General features: G+C 37.8%; 1 protein-coding gene across 1 annotated transcript in view; it reads right to left on the minus strand.

Annotated features, from left to right (window-relative positions):
- TMC1 (transmembrane channel like 1) overlaps positions 1–18,694 on the minus strand; it is a 117,454-nt gene that overhangs the window by 78,811 nt on the left and 19,949 nt on the right. The window contains exon 4 of the mRNA XM_055310166.1: positions 13,142–13,270. Coding sequence (XP_055166141.1) covers positions 13,142–13,270 — 129 coding nt within the window. The remainder of the gene's footprint in view (positions 1–13,141; positions 13,271–18,694) is intronic.

Here is an 18,694-nt window from a genome sequence, read left to right on the forward strand (position 1 = left end):
ATCAGTTTGTAGGAATTTTTCTAACAAAAGAGATATTTCCACCATGGAGCACATATACAAGCTCATATTATCAGATAGACTTACATTCAGCTCTTCACAAGGCCACTGACACGACTTGGTGGGCAGGCCATGCTGATTTTGCTTGGTTCATGTGCATCTGAATCAAACATGTGCAATAAATTTTGAATACTGTAAACAGATGGATTTACAAGGCATTGCCTCAGAGTGAGAGAAGCCATTCTGCTTTGGAAGCCTGGGTAAAATGATTCTGCACAATACCTGGGTGGTTTTTTTTGTTTGTTTGTTTGTTTTTAAATACCTGGGTGTTCACGTTTCTATCCTATGCTTAACATTTCTAGGTGCTATGGAATAGGTTTTCAAAATGCTGTCTTGTGATATTTAGGAGTGCTAAAAAAAAAAAAAAGGCCTTAATTTTCTGTTGGAACACTGTGCTCTGCCTTTTGATCCATGAGTGGGCAAGAAATTTCAAATGATGGCAGTTTAGCGAGCTCTGCAAATAATCAAGACAACCTAGTAAACTTGACTGCTTGCTCCATGACAAACTTAGATTGGGAGGTCTGTCCTAAACGCTTGGCAACATAACTAACCTATGTAAGGTCATTCACAGAGCATTCTATGCTTCTATATGAACTTGGCTTTCTACTCAGTTGACTTGAAATCTTCCTGTTTCACTGTTTTCTTGCATTTCCTAAGCTTTTCTGATCCTTGTGACCAAGCACTAGTCAAGAAACACTATAACAGGATATGTATAAAATGAAAAATTAATTCATCCAGAGAGTCGTGTGTCCTTATGTAGCTATCCCAGTATGTATGTGTATGTATATGTTAAAATACATGGACATATGTATACATATACATATATGTGTAAATTCATGCATGTATCCTGTAAACACATAATTAACAACTATTTGAAAAAAGTGATTTATAGTACTTAAAAATCTCTAATTTTCAGGACTATAGAAAGAAATTTTAGATATATTATATTGAATATATAAAACTATTCCCCTTTCTTCCTCCCATCTAATTTGTCATGATATTCTAATATAATGTTCTCCAAATATTTACTGTAGCATATGCATGCATGTTAATAAGGCTTAGCCACTTTTATTCTACAGCACAAAGCTTATTGAAATCCCCCAAAGTAATAATTCACTTGCTATTCCTTGGTCATTTACATAAAAATATCCTCAAAAATTCCTTCATTATCCTCTTATAAACCTGATAAAGGGTTACTTTCAGAATTTGTATCTTACTCAAGATCTGGATGACACTTCTTTTAAACAAAAAAGGCACATTTCTCAAATTAATCGTATTCTGTGCTTATCATGTACACATTTGCTTTCCTTTTACTGTTAATGTATTATGTCAAACATATTTAAAAGCATTTCTAGATCACTGTAAGTGGTAATTAGTGAATTTCTCTTCTTAATCACCTTTCAGAGATAATATATCTGTGGATAGTCTAATAACAAGTTGTGAAAATTAGCTGTCACCAGCAGCTGACACTCTAAAGAATGCAACTTAGGTAAATTGCTATTTATCAAAAAAATGGTTGGAGGGTAGGATACTCTGACAACGTGGGAAAACTAATTCAGTGTGTCTTATCATCTGTAATATATTGACTGATAATACTCTAGGAAAGTAGTGTACAATAAAATGCAGTTAAAAAGAGGATAGTAACCACATTTTATCTACCTAGAGGAAAATTTTAGAACTTTATTCTGTCTATTCTATTTACTTCTTAATATAATTATTATCTTATGGTGTACAGGGGGAAAAAATCCCTGTTTTTTTAGCTTTGAGGTTATTTGAATTCTAAATAAGCAGATATTTGTGAAAGGCAGTGAGTAATATTGATTGCCAAGAGTTGGTGAGCAACCTTGAATATTAGCATATTTTAGACTCATTTTCCAATGACCATTAATTACCCTTCCATCAACCATTTGGACAGAATCTCAGGCTGTTTTAATGAGGTGGGTATTTGAAATTTTGAGGTCGGTACAAGAGCCATAAATGCCTTCACAACTCTCTAAAAGAGATGGGAGCTGTAGTCCAGTGGGGCACTTAAAAAGCTTGCAAAACCAAGGTGAAGAATAGACCATCCCCAGGTAACTCTGACAAAATGATACAGTGTAGATAGGAAAGATTAAATAAATCATGTAATTAATAAAGAACTTTTGGTAGGCAAAAGTATATTGATCTCCAGTATCTCAGAGATGACTTCCTTAGCAACTGAAAAAGTTTCAAATCTCAAGTAAAAAGAAAAAGAAAACAAACAAACAATTTTCTCATGTGAACTCTATCAGAATCCTTTAAGGGAGAATTTCAAAATATTATTTGAGAAATATTATTAAAATTACCCACAGTGATTTTCTAACCACTCACAATAGCACAGCAAGTATTTATAAGGCTATCTCCAAAACAGAGTTGTCAGGAACATTGTTCTTATTTAATAGGAAAGATTAATTCTAATGCAATGAAAATAAGACAGGCAGCTGGGACAGGTGAACTCAAATGTGAATTTTAAGTCAGAAAAGATTTCTGATCCCAAACAAGACTTGATTATTCTTAAATAAGATGCACTGCAGCTGATTCAGCTACTGATTTTTGAGTTTTCAGGGATTTTGTAAACTAATTCTTAACTGTTAGTAGCTTGAAACTAATCATAGTGGGAGTATTTACACCATGGAAATCGGCAAATGCTACAAATCAAGGCCTTTTAACAGCACATTCTTGCCTCTTTTTGACAGATTCATGCAGACCCCTAAAAGGCTCTGTCAACTCTATTTGAGTTCTATTTCTATAGCAGTTGGCAGAGAAAGGACCTCAGAGGAGAGAGGATAATTCATGAAGGAGGTAGAACTGGAAGAAACATAGGAAGAATAGCAGAAAAGTAGAGAGGATACCTGAAGAAAGTGAGAATGTCTAGATTTGAAAATTAGTCATTTCCCTGGAAAACATGGTTCACATGAGAAGTGGTATGGCCCAGTAGAGAGAACCTATGAGGTTTGGGGATGGAGAAATCTGGATTTGATCTTCACCTTGGCGGTTACTAGCTGTGTGAGACTACTTTACCTCTGTCAGTCTCAGCTTTCTCATCTGTAAAATAGGGATAGCTTTCTGTTTTCAAGGTGTTTATGAGAATTTAAAAAGTTAATGTGTGCAGCATCTCCTAGCACAGGATCTGATAGATAATAGACACTCAAAAACAAAAACAAAAACAAAAAACAAACTGAAGATGGTACTGTCCATCTCCAAACCTCATGGTCACCATCATCAGTAACTAATTATTTGGAAAAGAAACTGGACTTCATATCGCAAATCCAGACTGTAGAGCTCACTGATTTTTTTTTTCACTGATTTGTTAAGCAAAAGCTTGTACACTTTGTTAATTCCTGGAGAGGTACTGAAGGCCTTGAACATAGGGATCACATGTTCAAAATAGTATTGGAAAAGAACACCCCAGCTGTAGGGCATAAACAGTCTTTGGAGTAACGTAGACTTGGTTTTGTTAAGCTGAGTTTGCTGAATTATTTGAGACTGTTCCATTATGCTACTGTAATGGATGCAACTGATCATAAGAATTAAACATAGACAATAAGAAAGCTCTTGGCTCATAATATTCAGATGAAATTCATAGGCAGGGTAAATTTGGTGTGCCTGGGACTATGTAGTCACACAAAGCCCCATGTGTGCTCAGTGCCTACTTCAATGCTCTGCCATTGGTATCTTGAAATTCTTAATCATTGAAATTCTGAACTATTTTTTAACAAAGGGTCTTACATTTTCATTTTGCACCAGATCCTGCAAATTCTGTAGCTGGCTCGGCACACAGGATATGTTAAGTATAGCTAATAAATAAACCTGTAGCATGTGATACATAGGCATAATTAACAAGATGTGTTCCCATACAGAGAGTAAGTTAGTAACCTGTAATACCTGACAAAGAAAGACAGAAAGTAGATGGAAAATACGATGAACAAATAAGAAGGTTAGAAGTGGTTGGAAGGACCAATTTATGATCCTATCACTCTGGGACTGATTATCTGTCACCACTAAATTGACCATGCATTGGTGTCATCCAATGTGTTTCTCTTCTCCTAGCATGTGTTCTGCTCAAGAAAAGCAGCTACAACTGTGGCATTTCAACAGGCTAATTGACAAGGTATTACTATAGTCAAACATACTTGCTCTGTGTCATTCTGATAGAGCAGATGCCTATGGTTGGCCCGTCATCTTCATTCTGCGGGGCCCTTTGCGACCTTGGTCCTCTTTTTTTTTTCTTTCTCTTAAGAGAAAAAGAATGTGTATGGATGCTCAAGTGGCAAGGATGGGAGGGCAGAGGGAGATGGAGAGAGATACAGAATCTTAAGTAGACTCCATGCCCAGTACAGAGCCTCATGTGGGGCTCAGTTTCACAACCCTGAGATCATGACCTGAGCCAAAATCAAGAGTCAGATGCTCAACTGGCTGAGCTACCCACGTGTTCGGGGACCTCAGTCCTCTTAACTATACCATCAGTAGAATGAGAAAGACAGGACATGGGAATATTGTGATAGCCAATATTCAAGAAGTGTGCTCCTGTGGCCTACTACGTCACTCTATTATCATTCTTTCCTGGCATGTTCATTTACCCCATCTCTTTGCTCTCACTTGTCACTATACTTTAACTTGACTTAATAGACCATGTGATTTGAATATGTTAGTTTGCTCTGTGAACCTTTCAGTCCCATGACCACTGGTAGAGCTTGCCTGGCAATTAGTATACTTGGAGATCTGCATCTCATCAGAGTAATTTTCTACACAAGTTCAAATCATGGTTCTACCACTTAGTTACCTGAACATAAACAATTACTTATACTCTCAGAGTGTTGGTTTCCTTACATGCAAAACCAAAGTAATAATATCTCTGTTGAAGGATGGTTGAGAGTGATAAATGAAATTATGATAGTAAAATAATAGCTAACATGCATAAAATGATTACTATGGGCCAGCATCATTCTAAGTGTTGTAGATCTTAACTGATCTAATCATCTCAATAATTCTATGAAGCAGTACTGTTATTCTCATTTATAAGTGAGAAAATGCAAGGATGCAAAGCTAAGAAAATTGTCCAAGGTCACAGTATCATGCTTAATACCTAGCAGGAATTTATTAAATAATAGAAAAATTAGATATCAGGGCACCTGGGTGGTTCAGTCGGTTAAGCGTCAGACTTTTGGTTTCAGATCAAGTCATGATCTCAGGGTCTCAAGATCAAGCCCTGCCTTGGACTCCAGACTGGGCATGGAGACTACTTAAGAACCTCATTCTCTCTCCCTCTTCCTCCCCACCTCCACTCACACATGTACTCTCTCTAAAAAATAAAAATAGGGGCACCTGGGTGGCTCAGTCGGTTGAGTGTCTGCCTTCGGTTCAGGTCATGATCCCAAGTCCTTGGATTGAGCCCCTTGGTGGGCTCCATGCTCAGCAAGGAATTTGATTCTCCCTCTCCCTCTACTCCACCCCCTGATCATGCTCACACTCTTTCTCTCCTTTTCACTCTCTCTCAAGTAAATAAATAAAATCATTAAAAATAAATAAATAAGGAAGCCTGGGTGGCTCAGCAGTTGAGCATCTGCCTCTGGCTCAGGGCATGATCCCAGGGTACTGGGATCGAGTCCCTCATCAGGCTCCCCGTAGGAAGCCTGCTTCTCCCTCTGCCTGAGTCTCTGCCTCTCTGTCTCTCATGAATAAATAATAAGATATTTTAATAAATAAATAAATAAATAAATAAATAATCAAAATTTTAAAATTAAATTAAATTTTAAAAAAGAAAAGAAAAATTGGATGTCAATATTACACTGTGATCAGCAAAATTCAGATGTACTGATTTCCAGTAGTTGTCATTCTTTAGAGGAGAAAATCAATATACATAAGGTACTTACAAAGTACAAAAACTGAACACCGCTACTTTGCTTGAGTTATTGATTAAAAAGAATCCCAATGGGTGAAGTGTGTGTTGGTAGGTGAGGACCCATGATCAAAGGTCCTCTTGTGTGGAAGTCCTCATTCCATCATAATGACAGATGAAGGAAAGTCTTTTGTGAACAAAAGGAAAAATCATGATTCTTACCTATAAAAATCTCAAGCTCCAAGGAACTTGAGAGGAATAGATGGGAGCCAAGGGACTAGCTTTCCCAGATTGGGCCAGCAAAGGACATCAATTCTGGTCTATTCTTACTGTCTTAGAAATACCTTAGCTCCCGCGACGAAAAAAAAAAAATACAGTGAAATCAAAAACAAAACAAACAAAAAGAATACTGGAGGGTGAAGGAAGATTGAGCAAGAAAGACTGTTACCTTAATGACTAGCTGACCATTAAAAGCACACGTTTAAATGTAAGTGAAATTCTAAGAATTACTTTCTTGGGTTTAACGAATGTGCCATTAATAAATCACCAGGGCAAGTTAGCCAATGCACAACTCCCAGAAACATTGGGTCAGCATGCCACAAAGCTAAGATATTAAAGCAGCCAGTATAATAGCTAAAATAGCTAAGCAAACATGTCTGTTATAAAAATAAATAAATTTAAAATATCTTCTACCCAAGAGCCATTTCATGTGAAAGTATATTAGAGTATTCCCATACCCTCATGAAATATAAGAACTGCTTCCTCCCCCAAATCAGCTTCTTTAAATATCCAGTTAAGTGAGGATATTTAATTATTCCTTTTTTTAATAAATTTATTTTTTATTGGTGTTCAATTTACCAACATACAGAATAACACCCAGTGCTCATCCCGTCTAGTGCCTCCCTCAGTGCCCGTCACCCATTCACCCCCACCCCCCGCCCTCCTCCCCTTCCACCACCTCTAGTTCGTTTCCCAGAGTTAGGAGTCTTTAGGTTCTGTCTCCCTTTCTGATATTTCCCACACATTTCTTCTCCCTTCCCTTATATTCCCTTTCACTATTATTCATATTCCCCAAATGAATGAGAACATACACTGTTTGTCCTTCTCCGATTGACTTACTTCACTCAGCATAATACCCTCCAGTTCCATCCACACTGAAGCAAATGGTGGGTATTTGTCGTTTCTAATGGCTGAGTAATATTCCATTGTGTACATAAACCACATCTTCTTTATCCATTCATCTTTCCATGGACACCGAGGCTCCTTCCACAGTTTGGTTATTGTGGCCATTGCTGCTATAAACATCGGGGTGCAGGTGTCCTGGCATTTCACTGCATCTGTATCTTTGGGGTAAATCACCAGCAGTGCAATTGCTGGGTCGTAGGGCAGGTCTATTTTTAACTCTTTGAGGAACCTCCACACAGTTTTCCAGAGTGGCTGCACCAGTTCACATTCCCACCAACAGTGCAAGAGGGTTCCCCTTTCTCCGCATCCTCTCCAACATTTGTGGTTTCCTGCCTTGTTAATTTTCCCCATTCTCACTGGTGTGAGGTAGTATCTCATTGTGGTTTTGATCTGTATTTCCCTGATGGCAAGTGATGCGGAGCATTTTCTCATGTGCATGTTGGCCATGTCTATGTCTTCCTCTGTGAGATTTCTCTTCATGTCTTTTGCCCATTTCATGAATTTTGCACAGCAAAGGATACAGTCAACAAAACTAAAAGACAACCTACAGAATGGGAGAAGATATTTGCAAATGACCTATCAGATAAAGGGCTAGTTTCCAAGATCTATAAAGAACTTATTAAACTCAACACCAAAGAAACAAACAATCCAATCATGAAATGGGCAAAAGACATATTTAATTATTTCTTATGTCAATAGGCACAGAAGCATTTATTTTTTCTTCAAATGGGTGCTTTATATACAAGGCCATTGTGTAGATGAAACAATCTCTAAGTCTCTGCTGGGAGCTAGTGGTGTGGCCGGGCAACCCTCTCTTACCTCTGCCTGTCTTGCCCTGAAGGGATTTTACCAAACCACTTGAACTCTGAAGAAAACAGTTTGAAAACCACTGGCCATCATCCAATCCCTTCATTGTATGAATAAATACATGAGGCTCCAAGAGGTGAGGTTAGAGTAGAGCTTAGCCTGGAGTCCACGTCTCTCTCTCTCTCTCTCTTTTTAAGATATTTATTTATTCATGAGAGACACAGAGGGAAAGGCAGAGACTTAGGCAGAGGGAGAAACAGGCTCCTTGTGGGGAGCCCGATGCCAGACTCCATCCCAGGACCCCGGGATCACGTCCTCAGCCAAAGGCAGAAATCTAACCACTGAGCCAACCAGGTGGCCCTCACATCTCTTTATTTTCACTCCCCAACCCACCTTACTGTAACAAAACAAAGTATTTGCTTATTCAAGTTTAGTCATACAGACTTTAAACACACACCATGTCGAATGTTCTGGAGTAGTTGGTTTTGAGATTTCAAGATGAGTAATAAGTAGACCGGTTATTTTCCATCTAGGTGTTTTGTATCACTTGTGATGGTTGCTATCAGGTTATGCAGTCATCTATAAATACAGGGAGGAAAGATCTAGGTAACCAACTTCCAAGGGAAACCCATTAACAACTTAAAAAAATTATGCGTACAATCCTGGCTGTTGGATATTTTAAAAATTGATTACTAATAAAAAATTAGGAATTGAGTTTCAAAGAGATGAAAATTATACCACTATTTCCCTTCCCCTGCCCCCCCACCACATATTTTCAGCCATTTGATAAACAATTTATAGAGCAGGACATTCTGCTTACTGAAGTTTTTCTGTTTCTCAGAATCAAAAGACAGTAGACGTCAATCCTGACTGTATATCAATGACGTTTAGAGTCAAAAATAAAAATATGCATACCCTGGTCTGGGCCAGGCACACCTGCCTTTCCAAACCTGGAGATTATCATTCAACAGGTTTAAGGCCACACGTATGTGCAAAACTGCATTAGCACACAGTAAAACACACTGAAAAACATTGTCCCCGGTGACAGAGGAAAGATGTGCCTTCTCTTCAGTCCTAAAAAGCCAATACTGCTGCCTTGAAAGTGCTGAGCTCCACTCCTGAGCCACGTTCAAGAGTCCTCAGGGATTAACAACCCATTTTTAGGGCCTCTTGCCCATGTATTAACTGCTTATTTTAACTGTCATTTGGCCTCAGCTCTGAGGATGCTCATGTTGCTAGTGAGCATCCTTTCAGAAAGTGGGAACCACCTCTGAGGGCCCCCCCACTATTATATAATAGCTGCTATTCCCTATGCCTTACTCTAAAACACATCTTGAAAGCCTGACCCTCTGATAAATCTGTTTTGGATGTTTCCTCAGTTTTTCATAGTCCAGAGCCAGATGGAAAGCCTTGGAACCCCGACATAGATCCAAACCTATGACCTAAATATCTACTGTAGTTATACTGAGCCTAGTGCCTTGGATTCCATATACTTAGCGAGGATTGATGACTGGAGGTGAATTCTGGGATAACATAATCCTCAGAAATGTCCTCTCAGAATTAGAAGTCCCTGAAAGACATAAAGGGTAGGAGAAAATTTCCCTCTCTACTCCCATGTTGGGGTAGAGAAACCTTTACCTCTATATACCATAAGTATTGACCACTTGCTCTAACAACATGCTTGAAATCCATGAGGAAGCCACTTAATACAACATTGAGAGACCCACAAAGGGAGACAGGCTGGGGACTATACTGCCAACAGCTCCATTAAGGAGGCTGAAACCAAGGAAATCAGGCCAATTGCTGACACCAGCTGCGCAGAGCATTGCAAAGCTACGAAGCAGGACTCACTTCTGGCCACAGACAATCATCGCAAGATGGTGAGCATTACTGACATGTGAGAAGCCATCATCATTCCTTTTCTGGCCCTGAATCTGTGCTTCCATTCTGCAAGCTGGCTTTGAAGTTGATGTTCTGAATTGCTATCTTGGAAACGTGCCGATATTGCTCCCTTGTTGCACAGGTAGGAGGCCTAACACTGGAATGCATACAAGCTTTAACCAAGTAGTGTGAGCAGGTGATGTGGATTGTTTGAGAACTGTGCACACTGAAAAGTGAATGCCCCTTTTGCAGGGGCAACTAGTGCCAAGCCCCAGCTGCTATTTCCCTGTAGGAATGACGGACCAGATCCTCCACTTATCCAGCAAAAGCTGGACATCTGGATTTTTTTAAAAGATTTTATGTATTCATTCATGAGAGAGACACACAAAGAGAGAGGCAGAGACACAGGCAGAGGGAGAAGCAGGCTCCATGTAGGAAGCTCAACGTGGGACTCGATCCCAGGACCCCAGGATCATACCCTGGGCCTATGGCAGGCACCAAACCACTGAGCCACCCAAGAGTCCCATAGATTTTTTTTCTTTAAATGTATGCCCAGCATGGGGCCCAATGTCAGGCTTGAACTCATGACCCTGAGATCAAGACCTGAGCTGAGATCAAGAGTCAGATGCTTAACAGACTGGACCACCCAGGCATCCCTGGATTTTATTTTTTAAGATTTTATCTATTGATTCATGAGAGACACACAGAGAGAGGCAGAGACATAGGCAGAGAGAGAAGCAGGCTCCCTGAGGGGACTCAACCCTGTGACTCCAGGATCACGACCTGAGCCAGAGGCAGACGCTCAACCACTAAGCCACCCAGGTATCTCATTTCTGGATTTCTTTAATGTAAAATCTCCTACTTTTCAATGTTTGGCAACAAGGAAAAAATGTTATAAAAAATATACTCCCAAAATGGCTAAAATGGTCAATTTTATGTTATATATGTGAATGAAAAATGAAAAAATAACAAAAGAAAAAGAAACAAAAAGCATTTGGGCCGAATAAAAACCTAACATTCAGATCTAAGACCTAGATTGAGTCTCAGACTCCCCATTTTCAACCTCTGCCTTAACAACAGAGCCTGGTATTGCCTTCCTGGCACCCCAATCCCTACCTCTCCCCCATTCCAAAAATGGGTTAATTCCTGGACTCAGCTCAAGGACCCAGGTTCTGGAATCTGCTACAGGATTGCTCTGGGTACATTTGGAATACCTGAAAGGAGCTTGGCCCCAGATTCTGCCAAATTGTCAAGATGCTCTATTCTTCATTGGAATGGCAAAATCAGTTGCCCATCTAGACTACTACCAATGTGTCTCCATCCCCTAGGGTTCCCGTGGTTGTCCCTGGCTGGGTCTGCTTCCATCCAGCCCTGCCATGTCTCACACCCTCTCCATCTCTCCTGTCACGCTGCAGGGGACCAAGCAACATTGACTCTATCCTGAGAGGAAATGATAAGTACAATTTGCGCTTCCCCTCTATGTGCTATGTTCCAACACCATGCTAAGCATTTTATGTAAATTTCCACACCTTATGATTCCAATAACACTGTAAATTAGCATAATTTCATAAGGAACCTGAATGTCAGAGAGCTACACAATTCACTCAAATTTGCACAGCTATTAAGTGGAAGGTCTGAGATTCAGATTGGAATTGGAAGCCCATTCCTACTCCACTGCCCCACATGAGAGATACAGAAAAGGGAGGGGGGTATTTCTACACCTTCTGCAGGTGGAAAGGGAAGATGCATTCTTTGGCATTCTTACTCAATTTCACACCCATGCTTGGAAGGTTCACAATACTACTGCTTTCCAATTTTATACCTTTCTACATACGGTTACCTGTGATTTCCAGTATGGGGGATTTCACGGGCAGTAATATTTCAAAATACATTTTGGAAGCAACATAAAGCAGTTGCCAAATTTGTATTTTGCCAGGTAAGGATATTTTTAAACCTATCATTTAGCATCATTTTCACTTCACTGAATGAAAACTATTTTAACAGACACATGCACACGTGTGCACACACATGCACACATACACGTGACCGGCTTCATGGAACCAGGAACTCTGCTGGCCTTTGCTGTCATTCATGGCTGATGCCTACAAGTACGTGCACATGGAGTTCCCAGCCTACTACTGCGCTGTTCCAGAAGGTTGCTGGGAAGACCATTGTTTGGAACTTAGGAAACTTGAGTCCACAAAACAAAACAATGCCATTATAAATGATGGCTAGGTTCTCATTTCACAGGACAGATCCAGAATATCTTGTTTGATTTTAGATATGAGGTAGCTGATGCCCCAGAAGCTAGCAAAGCCTTTAAATAAGATTTACTGTTTTGCAAAGCTAAGATTAAAAGTGAAATATCCTCATAGCTACTTGAGTTCTTTTCTCATCACCAAAGACAACGATACTATCCTATAACACTAACATTATTACTTAAATAGCCTTGTGGAGAGACAGCTTTGGAAATGTACCATTAATTACAAAAATGGTTCTGAGAAAAAATGCAATCAGTAGCACAACTGAAAGATATAAACATGCTTGTTATCACAGACACGTTCCCTTTTATTCATGTCTCACCTCCCCGACAACCTTGGCAAGGTAATATAGTATGAACCTCAGAAGTGATCAGAAATGAATCTGTTCCCGTCCCTCAGAAAGAGAGAATCATTTGTCTTTTCATACAGGGAGTTGGCAAATCCATGTGTCTCTGAGTCTGTTTGTACCTTCATCAACACTCAACAGAAGAGTGAAATTGGGTCATTGATATGTCACCATGGAATAGCTATTAGCATAATCCTTAATTGGAATCTTATGTACTGTTCTGTTGGCTTAATATGCTCTCTGTGCTTTAAAGAGAACTGTCACCTGATTATATCATTTGAGGTGGGGAATCTGCAGAGGAACAAGAATGTGCAAGCCACACAAACATGTAAAATTCAAATATATTATCTCTTTTAGAGAAATATAAATGAATGTATTCAACTAAAAAAATTCTCAGTTCAAGGAACAAATTACTAAAAGTGACCAGAGGTTATAAGACTCTGAACAACAATGAATTTGCTCATAATTTTTTTAAAAGATATAATCATTAGCTCAGCCTCTCTAGTGATGGTATGTATATATGCATACATGTACATATATGTGATATGTTATGTGTTCACATACATGACATGTGACATATATAATATGTTGGGTACGTGTCTATGACCATGAACCTTATATAAAGTAACGAGTATTTTATGTAAAAGATATATATAACACTATGTATAAAGTATAGGTAATACTCAGAGGATTTAGGAGATCAGCAATCAGGGAAAGTGTGTCTAATTACAAAAGGTGGCACCATACTTGAGAACTTCAATTTTCTTCTCCATTTTCCAAGGCTTGCATTTGACAGTAGCAATCATTTGTCTTTTCTCATCTAACTCTGCCTTCAACCTTTCCAATTCTTCTTCATCAATTTCTTCTTCTTCTTCCCTTTTAAAAAAAAGTAATAAAGTTAAATTTTGCTTGACTTAAAACTTAAAAAAGAATGCTATCAGATATTCATTCAATGTGTATCAACTTGGCTGTACATAGCAGATACCAAGACTTATAAGCATGAGGGCTTGTATCTGTCTGAATACTGATACAGGATTTCTGGAATGATTATAACTTTAAACAATAGTGTTTACATTCTGAAGTCCTGAAACTGTTTTACCTCCACAGCCTCAAACTCCCAGAACAACAAAAATCAGTGGAATATTAGTTACAGATCTATCAACATATTTTCCTCTTTTTTGTTCCCTTGTACACTTTCCTCCACTAATTCTACATTTCATTGAAAAACATTACTTTCAATAAGTATAGTAAATTAGAGGTGAAGGTGTCTTTGAAGTGCCCTTACAAATTTGTTAGCTATGTCTCAAGAGAAAGAGAAAACTTGAAATATGGAAAAATAAAAAATCTATTTCTCAAAGGTAACTTAATCTGTTAATTAAATTCAAAACTTCAGTTGATAAAATTCAACTTGAAGTATATTTGGTAGAAGCGAATCCTTTGAAGAGACCTTCAAAGGAATTTAGTTTCTCACTGAACAAATGAGATGTATCTTTTCTTTTCTATGTTCCTAGGATTGCAAAAATACTACAGGATCCAGAACTAATAAAACAAAAAAACATCTAAACATGAGCAACATGATTTTAAATCAAGGAATGTAATGCTCTATTGTAAAGATCAATTTTTTTAGTGGTAGGTGTTCTATTTATTGTCACTCAAGTTATTGTCACTCAACTTCAAACTCGCCCTTCTATAGTTAATATTGGCGATACTGGGGCTGGGACTCTGCAGGGCACACTTCTGCTTTGGCTGGCTCAATGGCAGGCACCAACAGAAGATACTAAAAAGGAATTTGGGCTTTTCTTTGGCTTTCTGGGGTGGCACTTCCTCCTTAGTAATGATTCTTCACTGCACTAACTGGAGGGTGCAGGTGAATCTATTGCCAACTTTTCCATCACTAACAGAACCAGCTTCATTACCACCCCCATAGAAACCAGCACCACTTGAGTATCACCACCTCTTCAGTGGATTCAGCTCATTGCATTCCTCCTCAATGCTTCTAAGTTTAAATTTCAACCTCTTTCCAGTCCAGCCTTTGGAGTGATAGCTGCTTCCAAAACTTGTATCATGATACTTTAGTTTTCTCTTCTAACCTAGTTAACAGTTATTGATACCTATCAACAGTTCTCTTAGTAAATACTTTCTATTCAAGTAACATCTGAAGTTTCTTTCTCCTAACTAAACTCTGACTGACAAAGAAATTGTAATCTGACTCAGCATTAATCAGAAAAATACTTTGGGGCAGCCCTGATGGCTCAGCGGTTTAGCGCCGCCTTCCGCCAAGGGTGTGATCCTGGAGACCCAGGGGCAAGTACCGCGTCGGGCTCCCTGCGAGGAGCCTGCTTCTCCCTCTGCCTGTGTCTCTCCCTCTCTCTCTCTCTCTGTGTCTCTCATGAATAAATAAATAAAATCTTAAAAAAAAAAGAAAGAAAGAAAAATACTTTGTTGCTCACTATTCTTGGGATGACTACACACAGTAGGACTATAGTAGAGCTGCTTTAAAGTTCCACCTTGATGGGGCATCCCGGGTGGCTCAGCGGTTTAGCGCTACCTTCAGCCCAGGGCGTGATCCTGGAGATACAGGATCGAGTCCCACGTCGGGCTCCCTGCAGGGAGCCTGCTTCTCCCTCTGCCTGTGTCTCTGCTCTCTCTCTGTCTCTCATGAATAAATAAATAAAATCTTAAAAAAAATAAAGTTCCAACTGAGGAACAAGAGGACATAGCCATAGTTCTACAGCCGACCATACAAAATGACTTTGTATTCTTTCTTTCCCATCAACCCAGTTTTTAATCATGTCATGAAATAAAAATTCATATTAATTTTCTAAAATAATATTTCTTAATAACAGTTTGATTTTTTTTGACCAATTCAGATATTTTGCTTAGAATAGTAATTCATAGTAAGAGAACAATGGAAGTACACTCTAAAATACAACTCTGATTGCCATTAGGTTATTTCCATTTTAATTATTTGATGCTTATTATATAAAATCTTAGTGCTGTACAACCACAACATAAAATACTTGAAGACCTTTTTATTACATCTATATTCACAGTTTTTATTTTCTTAACTTGCCAATCAGAATAATAATATGTGTGTTGGTTTGTCATAAGAAGAAAACATATGTTTTAGTAAAAATGATTGTTTTGCTTGTCAAATCACTATGTTATATATCTGAAACTAATGTAACATTGTGTGTAAATTATATTTCAGTTGAAAGAAAAGATTGTTTTGTTGTTACCCCAAAGATTGTTTCCATGTAGACATAGACTAAATCTAAATTATATAGATAACTGTTTCATTGAAATCTTTATGGAAACTATCATAAGAAAAGTAACTATTAAGTCAAGTAACTATTAAGAATGGATTTAATTAGAAAACAATAGCAACAAAAATATTTAAGATTGGGATCCCTGGGTGGCACAGCGGTTTAGCGCCTGCCTTTGGCCCAGGGCGCGATCCTGGAGACCCAGGATCGATCCCATGTCGGGCTCCCAGTGCATGGAGCCTGCTTCTCCCTCTGCCTGTGTCTCTGCCTCTCTCTCTCTCTCTCTCTCTCTCTCTCTCTCTCTCTCTGTGACTATCATAAATAAATAAAAAATTTAAAAAAAAATTTAAGATTGATAATTCAATTGCTTAGTATCTTAAGTCTTTAACTTGCCCATCCTTCCAAAAAACTCACAATACAGTTGACCCTAGAATAACATGGAGCTTGGGTGCATTGACTGTTGTGCAGTCAAAAACTCACATATAACTTTAGACTGTCCCAAAACTTAACTATTAATAGCCTTCTGTTGACCTGAAGTTTTACCAATGATGTAAATAATCAATTAATATATATTTTGTAGGTTGTATATATTATATACTGTAACCTAGAGAAAAGAAACAATAAAGTAAGCTAGAAAAAAGAAAATGTTAAGAAAATCACAAGGAAGAGAAAGTACATTTATAGCACTGCACTGTATTTATTAAAAATAATCCATGTAAGGCAAGAATATGTAATGGAAAAAAAGTCTCTTCAACAAATGATGTTGGGAAAACTGGATAGCTTCATGAAAAAGAATGAAACTGATGACTTTCTTATACCATACACAAAAATAAGCTCAAAATGGATTAAGGACCTAAATGTAAGGTACCATAAAACCATAAAAACTCTATAAACCATAACAATTCTAAAAGAGAACACAGGCAATAATTTCTCTGACATTAGCTGTAACGACATTTTCTTGATGTGTCTCCTGAGGCAAGGAAAACAAAAGCAAAAATAAACTATTGAGACTACATCAAAATAAAAAGCTTCTGCACAGCAAACAATCAACAAAACCAAAAGACAACCTATTGAATGAGAGATGATATTTGGAAATGACACAATCTGATAAAGGATTAGTATTCAAAATATATACGGAATTTATTCAACTCAACACTAAAAAAACAAATAATCCAATTTTTAAAATGGGCAGAAGACATGAACAGACATTTCTCCAAGAAAATATGCGGATGGCCAACAGACACATGAAAAGATGCTCAACATCACTAATCATTATGGAAATGCAAATCAAAACCACAATGAGATATCCCCTCACACCAGAATGGCTTAAATGGACAACACAAGAAACAACGAGTGTTTGTGAGGACGTGAAGAAAAAAGAACCCTTGTGTAATGTTAGTGGGTATGCAAACTGGTACAGCCACTGTGGAAAACAGTATGGAGGTTCCTCAAAAAACTAAAAATAGAACTACAATATGAACCAGTAATTCCACTACTGGGTATTTGCCCAAAGAATATGAAAACACTAATTTGAAAATATATGTGTACCACCATGATTATTGCAGCATCATATGCAATACCCAGATTATGGAAGCAGCCCAAGTATTCATGGATAGATGAATGGATAAAGAAGATGTAGTGCATGGAAATATTACTCAGCAACAAAACAGAATGAAATCTTGCCATTTGCAACAACATGGATGAATCTACAGAGTATAATGTTAAGTAAAATAAGTCAGTCAGAGAAAGAAAAATACCATATGATTTCATTCATATGTGAATTTAAGAAACAAAACTAATAAAACCGAAAAGAAAAAAGGAAACCAAGAAATAGACTCTTAACTATAAAGAACAAACTGATGTTTACCAGAGAAGTGGGTGGAAGGATGGGTGAAATAGGTGAAAGGGATTAAGAATACACTTATCAGGGATATGCCTGTGTGGCTCAGTGGTTAAGCGTCTGCCTTTGGCTCAGGCCAGGGTCCTGGGAGCCCTGCGTTTCCCTCTGCTTGTGTCTCTGCCTCTCTCTCTCTCTGTGTCTCTTATGAATAAATAAATCTTTTTAAAAAGTACACTTATCATAATGAGCACTGAGTAATGTATCAAATTGTTCAATTGCTATATTGTACACCTGAAACTAATATGACACTGTATATTAACAATACTAGAATTAATTTTTTTAAAAAAGGAAAAAAATCCATGTATAAGTGGATCCATGCAGTTCAAAACCATGTTGTTCAAGGGTCAACGGTATCTATATGTAAGTATCTTAAAGCTTTAAATTAATGAATTCCCATTTAGAATCATATAGAAAACAGTATCTCATTTAATCCAGAGTCATCAAAAAATTTTAAGAAATTATCTATTAGGTATGCGGATTTACCCTGTAACTACAGCTAATTTCTTTACATGCCAATTTTTAGAAAACATTTAATGGAAATCTTCCTAACACTAATTATAAACTTTCCTGCTATCTTAAATCTAGTACTTTATGAGTTTAATCTATTTTATTTCTATGATTCCTTAAAACATTATTTGAAATCTCTTCACTAACCCTCTTTTCTGATTATCCATATATATTATCCCATATAACAGTTTTGTCTTCTCTAAGGCTCCAAGGCTCCAAACAACTTTATCCTTTTTCTCTGGCACATTTATACTGTCTCACTTCACAATAATTTGTGTCTAAGTGGCCCCTCCCTTACTCTATAATGAGCTCCTAGAGAATACAGCCAATTGCATATTCATACCCATGTCTTCCAAAGAAATCAGCAAATTAGCTTCCACAGTAGTGGAGCTGAATAAATATTAATTACATAAATGTTTATGTACAGAATTCTTTCTGGATGACAGAGTTATCATCATAAGTCCAGCCCTCAAAGTCCACTAAGATAAAAGAGTGTCCCCCAAGATTAGTATGGTAGGGAAAGATAAGATAAATCCTTACACAAAATAACCCCAGACAGGTATATTTTTAAAGTCTTTGTTAATTGTTGATTGCTCCAAGCGGATCATGTTGTGCTACCAGGTATAG

Source organism: Nyctereutes procyonoides, unplaced genomic scaffold (assembly GCF_905146905.1).
Source record: "Nyctereutes procyonoides isolate TBG_1078 unplaced genomic scaffold, NYPRO_anot_genome, whole genome shotgun sequence".
Classification (NCBI taxonomy): Eukaryota; Metazoa; Chordata; class Mammalia; order Carnivora; family Canidae; genus Nyctereutes; species Nyctereutes procyonoides.